The 12,216-nt window shown below is 41.2% G+C and overlaps 2 protein-coding genes across 2 annotated transcripts in view; one reads left to right on the forward strand and one right to left on the reverse strand.

Annotated features, from left to right (window-relative positions):
* Positions 1 to 12,216, forward strand: part of LOC146991362 (uncharacterized) — a 123,016-nt gene that overhangs the window by 16,973 nt on the left and 93,827 nt on the right. The window lies entirely within an intron of this gene.
* On the reverse strand, positions 51 to 12,054 carry LOC146991363 (von Willebrand factor A domain-containing protein 7-like). The gene is made up of 18 exons (XM_085763802.1): positions 11,982 to 12,054; positions 11,024 to 11,219; positions 10,514 to 10,650; positions 10,283 to 10,427; positions 10,083 to 10,176; positions 9,794 to 9,922; positions 9,027 to 9,213; positions 8,762 to 8,931; positions 8,408 to 8,520; positions 6,898 to 7,014; positions 6,627 to 6,800; positions 6,409 to 6,541; positions 5,709 to 5,861; positions 5,467 to 5,559; positions 4,492 to 4,763; positions 1,568 to 1,701; positions 930 to 1,089; positions 51 to 782 (listed from the first exon to the last, which is right to left on the reverse strand). The coding sequence occupies exons 2-18, from the start codon at positions 11,207 to 11,209 to the stop codon at positions 402 to 404; spliced, it is 2,778 nt and encodes a 925-aa protein (XP_085619928.1). The 5' UTR covers positions 11,210 to 11,219; positions 11,982 to 12,054; the 3' UTR covers positions 51 to 401.

A 12,216-nucleotide genomic window follows, 5' to 3' on the forward strand; every position in this document is an offset into this window, starting at 1 on the left:
TAATAAATGTGAAGGGAAAGTAATCTATGATCTGTTTATGCCCTGATTTATTTAAGATCCAAGAGCAGCTCTGCCTTGTGCTGTTCGGAGCCTGTAGAGCCAAATATGTTCACCCATGTCCTAAACAAGATTTCTGTTGCTAAATTAGAAAATATCACACACAAAAAAAGATATCCACAAAGATATTGCACTTAGGACAACCTAATGGTTCTTATTGCACACATTTTATTTCTGACAATGAAGTATACAGCCATCATTTGTTTAATCAGTGCAGTGGTAACATTTTAAGATGGGCATCTGGCCTCAAGATGGCAATCACCACAGTTTCACTCATTTCACTGTTATGATCACATTATAATTTAGTGTAAATAATTTAAAACACAACTGTGCCTGGTGCTACCTCAAGGCCGCATTACAAAAGCAGACACTAGCAGGCAAAACAACAGTGACAATGACAGAGTTGAGGCAGGTGGGCCACCTGAACGAACAATGGATTGGTAGCATTTTCCCACATTGCCAACTTTATCCACAGCTACAAACTCAACAATCTGAGAGCAGCAGGAGGCATTGTATTTCGCCTGGACACCAGGAACACTCAGAGATGTGTATGAGAGGGTTCCATCACCCTGTTGCAGCCAGATTCTCTCAATCCCAGTGCCGTTTGCATCAGTAAGGTTGGCCGAGAGCTCCCACTGGAAAGGTCCACACTGAGACACATCGTGAGGGCAATCATCAGCCAGCACACTCACCACTTCACACAAAGGACCAACAAAATCTGTAATCTGAAAAGAACAGGAAAAACAAAGCGATAGATTTATGCATGCAGCACAGCAAAGGGAACTTCAGATATGTATGATAGCTGTATAACATTAGCAGAAATGTCCAAAAACTTTATTTCACTCCCTCCAATCCAGGATGTGACTGGTTACCTTTGTAACAACAGACATTCTCAGAACAATGTAATTGGTGTTGGCGCCACTGGACGACTTGGCTTCCAAGGTCAGAGTGGCATAAGTGCCTGATGGTGTGTTGGCAAGTGGCGTAATGGTCAGTGAATTATTAGAATATAATCCAGTTGTCAGGGTGATGCTGTCAAGAGAACAGAACAGATTACCCTTCTTAGTATAGTAGCTGTGTACAATTCACAAATTTGACTAGATTAAAATTCAAAAGCATGCAGTAAAATCCTAGTCTGTATTCCAAATGAATTGCACATTTACTCCAGTCAGGTTTTACTTTTCCCCAACACACTAGATGGGGTTCAAATTTGACCCACTCTGGGTTCCTACTACTGGGGTTCAGTAGCGTTGGTATTAAATGTTGAAGAACTGGTACCTAATATTGTTTGCACTTTGGTTTTTGTTCCTGTTCAACTAATGTTTAATGTAGCTTTAGAGGTGCTGGTGGATTTAGTTACCATCACATCAAAGCTAATCCAGGCTAGTTTTCCCCGAGTTACCAGTGTTTGCACCAAGCTAATCTAACCTGTTTCAAATGACATAAATATATTGCATTTTCCCAAATCTGTACAGATGTAATAGAGGAATTCATTTTAGTTCCTTCTTACCTTTTAGGATAGTCCATGGGGAAGTTTCTGTCATTTCTAGCACTGATTTGGTACTGACCACCAGAGCCCTGTGTCATTACACTAAAGGGGAGCCTGAATTCCTGTCCTGGCTCCACACTGCGGTCCACCACAGCCTGAAGAGAAATTGGAAGAAAGAACAAGGGAAAGAATTATAGCTGCTGCGCAGCGATGGGTCGGGTCTGGGCTACTTTTGGGCAAATTTAGGCAATTCTGAGCAACAAACAGGAGAATAGGAAGACAAGACAGTTGACCTTATAATGTTCAATTTGCATCAGTTGAGGGTTGAACCCAAAACCTCGGGAATCAAAGACCGTTGTCTATCGCACTGAGCTAATTGACAAGTGGCATTCAACAGTGGCTTCACAAATTGAATAAGCCATTCACTGTTGTGCAGGCAGATTTGAAACCACAGTAAAAAGAAAAATCAGTTTTTGAGGTAAAATAATGATATGTATTTGTCAAACATCTACTATGAGTCTAAGATGTTAGGAGCCTTCGCACATGGTCCAGTCCAAGCTATTTGGATTTTTAAATTTAGAGGCTTGCTGTGATGCCACCATTAGGACAATTGTCTTGTGTTTCGTGTTGAGGACAACTGACATTTTGATCTGTCATCATCATCATCATCGCCCTTGCTGGGTCTCGAACCCACAGCCTCTGACACCAAGAACCAGCTCCTAATTCGCTGAGCTAATTGGCTGGTAGTGAGACCTGCTGTGTAGCTTCATTTATCCACTCAGGGGGTCAATGCCCGGGCAGCTGTTGTCAAGGCAGATTTCAAAAAGTCAGAAATTCTATTATCTAAACAAAAATCTGTTAATACATGAATTGCATTTAGACAGCAAAACAGCTTGAGGACATCTGACATTTTGATCTGTCATCATCATCATCACCCTTGCTGGGTCTCGAACTCACAATCTCTGACACGACACCAAGAACCAGCTCCTAACTCGCTGAGCTAATTAGCTGGTAGTGAGACCTGCTGTGTAGCTTCATTTATCCACTCAGGTGAGTCAGTGCCCGGGCAGCTGTTGTGATGAAATGGTCAAAATTTCAGAAATTCAGTCATCTAAACAAAAATCTGATAATACATAAATTGCATCTTGACAGCATGGAAATGTTGGTGATTTGTTTTTAATGATAAGTGTTTTGCTTCATAAGAGAAAATATGATGTTTATAAATTCCACTCTCACATTGACTGCAGTTGTTCCCATGAGAGCAGAATTCAAAATGTTCTCAAAAATTCAGTTTTTGAGATAAAATTCTGATATTTGCCAAACTTCATCAACCATGACTCCAGAATATTGTCATTTTTTTTTCAGGAAGATTGAAAATGTATTTATCAAGAATTTGATGGTATATGTTTACAGTACTGTTTACAGTCAAACGTTTTCATGACCTGTAGGCTCAATTTTTGCTTAATCAAAAATCCGAGAAACAAGTTTTGTGGAGGACAGTCTGGAGATGCTCTGTAGCAAGTTTGGTGTCAATTGAGCAAAAATTGTGGGAGGAGATACATTTTAAATGTTTTACAGTTATTGAAAAAAACAGAGTGATGGACTTCATAATTTGTAATAAGTTTAAGTGGACAAAAGTTTCAGCAGTATTGAGGCTACATTGTGGTGAAGTTTCAACACTGTAGCATCTACCGTTGGTTTGGTAGGAATTTTTAAAGTTTTTAAATTTAAACGCTTATTGTGCCCCCCCTAGGAGGGGGGGGCACATGTCCTTGGAGTTGAGTGAATCTGGCATGGGGTCGGATGTTTCTGTGAAGTTTGGTGAGTTTTCACCCATGGGAAGTATGACTTCCTTGGAAGAAGAAGAAGAAGAAGAAGAAGAAGAAGAAGAAGAAGAAGAAGAAGAAGAAGAAGAAGAAGAAGAAGAAGAAGAAGATTATAGCTGCTGCGCAGCAATGGGTCGGGTCCGGGCTACTTTTGGGCAAATTTAGGCAATTCTGAGCAACAAACAGGAGAATAGGAAGACAAGACAGTTGACCTTATAATGTTCAATTTGCATCAGTTGAGGATTGAACCCACAACCTCGGGAACCAAAGACCCTTGTCTATCACACTGAGCTAATTGACAAGTGACAATTCAACAGTGGTTTTACAAATTGAGTAAGCCATTCACTGTCGTGCAGGCAGATTTGAAACCACAGTAAAAAGAAAAATCTGTTTTTGAGGTAAAATAATGATATGTATTTGTCAAACATCTACTGTGACTCTAAGATGTTAGGAGCCTTCGCACATGGTCCAGTCCGAGCTATTTGGATTTTTAAATTTAGAGGCTTGCTGTGATGCCACCATTAGGACAATTGTCTTGTGTTTCGTGTTGAGGACATCTGACATTTTGATCTGTCATCATCATCATCATCATCACCCTTGCTGGGTCTCAAACCCACAACCCACAGGAGATACATTTTAAAAGTTTTACAGTTATTGAAAAAACAGAGTGATGGACTTCATAATTTGTAATAAGTTTAAGTGGACAAAAGTTTCAGCAGTATTGAGGCGACATTGTGGTGAAGTTTCAACACTGTAGCATCTACCGTTGGTTTGGTAGGAATTTTTAAAGTTTTTAAATTTAAACGCTTATTGTCCTGGCAGCTGCGCTGCCCGGACCCTAAAGAAGAAGAATTCCTAGGAATACAATAGTGTCCTGGCAGCTGCGCTGCCCGGACCCTAAAAAGGTGAAGAAGAGAAATGTCTTTCTTCTACTTCAAAAAGACAACACCAGAAATGCTCATATTTTCCCTTAAATGCCTCTAAGTAAACTGTATTTATGTGAGTATTTACATTCAGTAAGCCTACTCATTTGATACCCCTTAATTTCTGTTATTGATCATCAAATAGAAGCTGCACAAATGGATTCACAGGTTGTGAGGAGGATGTGAAGATACAGACCTGGATATTCACTTTGGAGACTGACATCTGGGTGGTGGACTGCCTCTGAAATTCAGTGTTTGACACTTTGTCTGTTCCTTTCAGAATGACAACAAACTCTCCTTCAGGGACCTTGTCAACAGTCACCAGAAAAGATCCGCTACCCATGTCAGTCACTGTGCTATTGCTCATAGTTTCAGGACCAGACACAGTCACGAGGCCAATGCTTCCAACAGTCATTGAGGATGGACCTCTACTTCCCATTACTGTGACCATCAAGGAGGCTGGCTGGCCTGGGTTTCCAGAGGAGAGAAGAAAAGTAGGGACAGGAATGAGTGTAAGGGTGGGTTCTCAAGGATGTTACATTGTTGCAATATTTCAGTTGGACCGGTCTGTGTTCACAAAGGCCAAACTCAAAGGGTCCATAAATTGTAAATAAAAGTCACGTAGCCGCAAATGTTGTTTCCTTATTGGTCATACAGTTTAGGGGAGTACAACAACGTCCTCGCAATTAACATCATGGAGCATGGAGCTCATATTCATGTTAGTGTCGATCTAGACACTGTGCATAAGAACGGCTGGTAAGACTGTGGCTATTAAATAATGTATTAACACATTTAGCTTCAGATGGTCAAACAACAATCTAATATATACATCTGAGTTTTTCAAGGAATTCATCAGAGAACACTTCACACAGAATAGCAGGTAATAATATTTGATTTCCTGGGATGGCTGTGTCATCTTAGTATTTTAGGTATTTTGTGTTGGTTGATGGACTGATGCTAATAGGTTTACTAGTCCTGGATAATAATAGGTTTGGTTGAGCAATAAATACCCTTGACCACTATATGTTGCTGTAAATACATACTGGATAATACATAGTGACTAACGGATGAGTGTGAAATATTGTGTAAACACCAAAACAAAATTTGAAGAAAATATCCGGAACATATCAATACAACTGACCTGAAACACTGAAACCGATTATTATATTACCTGCTTTTGGACGCCCACTGATCACTGCAAATCCTGGGTGAGGTCCCTTGAAGCTTTCCACAAAGTCATAGATAAATGTAATGCTACTCTGACCTGGAAACACAAGCACACACTGATATCATGACTGCAGAGAGAATAAATGTGCAGCTTGTACAGATCAAGCCACAGACAGAAGGGCACAATGTCAACAGCCTGTTTGAACAGGAAGTTCTTGTCTAATTAATACATGTACAGTGTCTGACCTGTGACTTTAAGTGTGTATGGTTGGGTGGACTTAATGTTGATCTTCCACATTCCTGTCTGCTTGTCAGCATTGAGACGAATTCTTCTCAGGTTGCCCACTGTCTGAATGGTTCCCAGTTTACCATTGGCCTCAGTGTTGCTCTGGCTCACACCTGGAGGTTTTCACCATGTATTATTCATCATAAAGAGACAAATGTCTAAGTCTGAGAAAGATGGACATCAGGAAAGACTTAAAGGGACAACGAGGAGTTTTGGAAAAGCGAAGTGTTTTCACACTACATTTATGAGCCTCCGCGCACACCGTGAAATTCTTTGACCGGCGCAAGACAGACTCATGTTTTCATTCATCAAGAATTAAAGTCAGAGGTTCAAAGACGATCACATACCGTCGTAGTTCCGACCATAAATGGCGATTCTGTGGCATTATTCTCATGACTCGCCGCGAAACCGAAAGTAAGGAAACGCTGGTCGGCTCGCCCAGCATTTCCGCCACCACTAATAATAACAACATAACGATAGAGACAAAACGATTTATTTATCAAAAATGGACCCATTAACAAGTGTGGGTAGCGTATATTCATCCACATTAATATGAGACTTTTTTATTGTCGCAGAACTTTTCATTCTGCCGACGGAGTAAACTCCTCATTGTCCCTTTAAACACATTTTTAAAACATTGCTTCGAGACTGGACTGCTACCTGCAGGGTTGGTCAGTGTGAAAGTAATGGATGTTCCTGTGATGTATATGGTGATGTTTTGAAGAGATTCATCCAGTGCAAAGGAGAAAGTCTCTTCCTTCCCAGGGTTCCTTGCTCGCTGAAGAACTGTAACCTAATGCAGTGAGGGTCGGGGTTAGAGAGAAGAACACTTTGATTCTTCAAACTGGTCCAACCACCAAACACCTGCTGAGTCTTACCAGAGCTGAGGTAGAGGTGTCAAGGATGACTTCTGTTGCCTGAGGCAGCTGTGCCTTGGTCACCTGGATGGCCTGGCCTCCAGAGGCCAGAGCCAGATCCTTGTAGTCCTCAAAGCTAGCTCTTTCAAGGGAACGACGACGCCTCCTTCTGCTACTGGTCATGAAGAATGACACCTGTGGAAATTAGTTACAGCTTTTAAAGTTATACGTACATAAATATATGTAAACTAACAGTGAACATGGGAAGTCTCTGGTATTGATCAGTATTTACAGTTGACTTGGTGCTCCTGATGAGAGCAACAATGGTGTCTTTGAGGGCGATGTCTTTGGCTGTGGCATCAGTGAAAACATAGATGTGGGAGGAGCCTGGGGCACCAGTGAGAGCCAGCTGTGGAAACAAGGATCACCATGGTCTTTAATCAACCATAAAAATATCTCAACAACCATTCCACTTACCGTAATTTCCGGACAATAAGCTGCTACTTTTTTCTCAAGCTTTGAACCCTGCGGCCTGTACAACGATGCGGCTAATTTATAGATTTTTACTGGCCAACGGCCTCCGGGAGGCGCTCTAGCAGGAAGCACAAGTGAGACAGACATGTGGGGAAAGATTATGCGCCGAAGAAGACACTGGTTTTGCGTTTTGGTGCAGAGTTTTATTTTCTAACCAGGCATGTTACTGTCTGTTGGTGCTGTGTTGATGCTGTGTTGATGCCGTGTTGGTGCCGGGGTAATTGTGATGGTTTAACTCGCTACATGACTTGTTACGAGTGAGAACGGAGGCTCTCCGTCTTCACCTGGCGTCTCACGGCTGAAAACCAACCTTGCAACATCACTACAGCACCTGGTCGCTGCCCCGTGTCCCAGCTCTCGTCTGCACACCGCAACACAAACGCGCTCCATAACCCATAATCTCTTGTTCATGACGGTAGGCCTACTACACAAACACACACGTAACATCGTATGTTATGTAACGTTATCCACCGCCCCATTTATTAATTTTTCGCCGGCTTCATTGTCAACAAATGCACATGATAGGAGCGTAACCAAAACAGCGGAAAAGCGAGCGGACTTGTATAGTTCCACACATCTTCCGTGTACTGTCTTTCTGTGTCTCATGTTACAACATGAAAAACCTGCGGCTTATATTCAGGTGCGGCCTATATATGTACAAAATCTATTTTCTTTTAAAATTTAGCTGGCGCGGCTTATATTCAGGTGCGCTTAAAGCAGAAGTAAGTGGTCCGGTCGTTTTCGCTAATGCTGCGTTCCAGGCAGGCTTTTGAAATCGTAAATTACAGCTTCAAGTCACAACTTACGACTTTGTAGCGTTCCAGGCAACCCACTCGTGTTTTTCCGACCTGTTTTACCGGTGAAAGTCACTATAACGGCCACTCGTAACTTCTGACCGGTGAACTCGTACCAGATCGAACTGGTACCACTTCACAGGTCGGAAAAACACGAGTTTCCTTGAACGCACCATAACAGTCCTCGTCCCTACGTCACCACATTCACGGCGTCCCTTGGCTGCACACACAGCCCTGCATGCCGTTCTCTCTCCTCATTGGATAAAAACTGTAGGATACAATAAATGTTTTCTCCTCGGCTCAAACAGAGCAGAGTGACTGACAGACCCGTGTTTCAGACCAAACACTCTATGTAAGTGATTGCTGTCAGAAGATATAACTATTTAAGACTTATATTAACACAAATATATCACTTACTTCTGCTTTAATAGTCCGGAATTTATGGTACAATATGACAGTATCATATTGCTTTACCTGAAGTCCTGACAGACACATCTCAGGAGTATCTCCCCCTCCATTTGCTCTGAGTTTAGAGATTTCTGTTTTCATCTTGTCAGGGTCTGTTGTCCTGATAATTGGTCCAAATTCTACATAAACAAAACAAAACGTTTTTCACTTTTAATCCTGCAGAACCACTGTGACTGTGTGCAGTTTTACAGAAACACAATTTGTCCATAGATGTTTTAGAAAGTATTTACAATATGATATGACTAGTATTACAACTCTGCAGTGAAGAATTAAAAAATCTAACATGCTATGGCGTTATCCATCAGTCAGAGTAGGCTACTAATGATTTCCTAATAGCTGGTAGAGTAGAAGGGTTCATACTAGGGTCATTGAAGGGCACCAGGATGTACTCAGAGGGCTCATCTTGTGTTCCTTTTTTGCTGTCAATTATTTCGTAAACAACACTCCTGGCTTCTTCAATGTCATCAGCCATACTGCCAGTGGTGTCAATAACAAAGCACACAACAGATGAGCGAGCAATACCCATCATTCTGTGAGAGAAAAAGAAAGAATGGTCATTTTTATCCCATGATTCAATTTTCAGATTGTACAGCAAGTAGGTATTTTTCCCATCTGGCCGTCATACCTCAGAAAGTCATTGTTACCAGCAGCTGAGCGGATGTCCTCCAGTAGCTGTAGACTTGCAGCGGTGGCTGCAGTCACAGCAGCATTGTGGAAGGCCACATTGTCGGAGCGACGCTCATCTTTGCTGATGCCACCACGAGGAATCTCTGAGCTAGTCAGGTCAGTCACACCTCCATGGCTGCATTTACCTGGCAGAGGACAGAGGGGGCAGCTCAAACTGGGTAATTTTTTAGAACAATATTATAGTTACACCTATTAGATGGTGAAATAATAATTAATAAGGTTTGAAACACACAAAGACACTAATGTTATCCTGCACATTTCTTCTAATTTTTCAGCTTCTATGTCAATTTTCAATTCGCTACTCTTCCTACAGCTTTGAGAGGACCCAGGCTACTTATCTATCAAAACATGTGCTATGACTTTCCCTCTCTCACACACACACAAATACACAGACAGGTTGACAGCTCCTCAATGTCAGCTCTCAGAGACACGTGTCTGTCTGATAAGCTCTGTCTTGACCTTAAGGTCATGGGTTTGATTCCCATGTTGACAGAGATGGCAACCCCAGCACTGTGGCACTCACAAACGTGTCAGTATTCTAATTCTAATCATATGAAATATTATTTGTTTAACCTTCTTTACAACACAGAAAGTCAGTTACCATTACTGAGACACATAGTAGCATACATTACACAGTTTACATATAATATGGCCCTGTGTATCTGAATAGGGTTTATTCATTTAATCAAAATTTGTTACTGATACCTTTAGGTTTGGCAGAAGAGAAGATACTCATGTAGCCTGATGTGAGCTTCTTCTCTCTCAGGATGTTGGGAAGGATGGGACTGGGACATGTTCCACTGGCACAGTCATTGCAGGTGGGAGTGTTGAAATCTACACAATCAAAGTGTGAACATGATACAGGTCAGGATGAACAGTGCATATGACTCTCAAGTCTTTCATAACGTCTGAGTTGCTGATTGCTGAGTTTGTGAGTATATCAGTAAACCCATGTAAAGTTGTGAGAACTTTATATTTGCTCAGACGCACGTACCTGCCAGGTTTTCCAGTGGTAGATCTGGGCGTATGAGGTTGATATATGGCTCAGTGTATCCCAGCTCAACCCAGTTACTGTGGCTGTAGAAATCCTGAAAACACATTGAAACACACAGATCTATTTAGTCTCTATTAACTCATCACTAATTGCTTTCTCATATTTCATCTTTCCCTCTATGTGCCTAGTTGCTCTCTCACCTGTAGAGTATGAAGGACTCTGCCCAGTGTTTCTCTGGCAGCCTGGAAGTTCTCCTTACGAATGTTAGCCTTAATGGCTACCATCCCCTGTGTGATTAGGCTACGTCCCTGCAGGAACTCCTCGGAGTTGAAGTGGTGTGGAGCACTGACAGAATTTTCACAAGTACTAACTTGGTTAGTGTATGGACAAACATCTGCTTTTTAATAACTGTTGTTTAGCCTTTCTCCCACCTGTTAACAAAGTCACGATCCACCAGTCCATTCTGAGTGTAGATTTCTTGAAGAGAAGAGTGAAATTTGGCACCTGACACCTCTCCTGTAGCTGTGGGTCCCAGACAGGCCTGAACCAACTCCTCAGGAGAGGAACCCTGTGGACAGATAAAAACAGTTTTCATTGAGAATAGTCACAAACAGTACGGAAATGAAGAAAAGAAAAAACAGCCCATGGAACTTATCGTTGCTGTTGTACAATAAAGCCACCACTGCTTTCCCTGGAGTACTAACTTATGTTAGCATCAATCCTGGGCACAGGGGAGAACAGCTATTCTAATTCTATCCACCAGTAATACAATTTAGCTATTAAATAACTTATTTGTTTTCTTCTCATCAATATACTCAACATCTAAGTCATATAGTTATTTAAAATACACACAAATATGGCTTGATGTGGGTGTATGTGTGTTTCTTCATGTTGTGAGATTAGGTTTATGATGTCTTGCACATTTTTATCATCAAACTTACTGTCGGCTTGAACTCATGGCCCGCTGCCTCAGCCACTGCCCGACATGTCTCCGTCACTTTTTGCAATAGAGCCGTTCCAGTAATGCTGACATGAGTGGACGCCCCACCCCCGATAGGGACAAAGGCCATGGTGGGTCCTGCAAACAAGGCCAAGCCCAGCAGTGCTACTCCAATCAGTGAAGTCATGATGAATCTCCTGGGGGAGTGGGGGGATGACTCATTATTAGGTATCAGGAAAATCACTGGTAGCCTAATCTTTTATTTATTCAGTGGTTCAATTGATTTGTGTAAGAAAACAGTCAAGAATCATTTTAAATCCAATGTCAGTCTGTTTTAAGGTAAATGATATGTAGAGATGAAATTTTCTACAACATTTACTATGATAAGACATTACATAAAATATGGAAATGAGAAGATAATAGAAAATTAGTACTATACAGAATAGGCTGATTTTTAGGACGTTTGAGATTTTCTTTTTTAAAACTCAGTCAGATTGCACAGAAGTGTACATAAGTGAACCTCCATAGGTCCAGAGGTCATGAGACCATAGGTCAAGTGACTTTAATATTCAATACAAACTCCACCCCCCCCCCCCTTTTTTTTTTCACTGAATGAAAAGTCATTACATAACAAGTGAACCAAAATCTGGGTTCCAACTCCTACATAGCAGCATTTGTTAAGTGATGAATAATTACTTTGATTAATTTTATCAAATAAAACAGCAACAAACACACAAAAAAGAAAAGACAGATATTAAGACTTTTCTGTCTAATAGTTTTAAGGAAAACTTCAACAGGAATATAACTTTACAGCAAATGTATATCACACATGGAACTGTAAACAATCTCATATAATTCCTTTTTTATCAGTTTCTAAAAGTTTAGAAAAATGTTTTATAAACAATGTAAGTAGCTTGTCAAATAAATTAACAAAATTAAAGACTGAAATACAATCATACCTTGATTATTCTCAGCTGATGACTCCAGCCACTCAATAGAGTGTGACATGCAGCCCATAACAGCTCAATATATACAGTGCCCATTATCTGTATGTGATTATGGGTGGAGACTTGGACGTGCAAACAGAAACAGTATGTGTGTTTGTGTGCGTGTGCCCTGTGTGTATGCATGCTATCTTCATCCACATCCCTATCCGTCACATTCGGTTGTAATCATGACTGCAAGTTTTTTCCC

The sequence above is a fragment of the Trachurus japonicus genome, chromosome 1, assembly GCF_045865225.1.
Source record: "Trachurus japonicus isolate A0001 chromosome 1, Traja_1.0".
Taxonomy (NCBI): domain Eukaryota; kingdom Metazoa; phylum Chordata; class Actinopteri; order Carangiformes; family Carangidae; genus Trachurus; species Trachurus japonicus.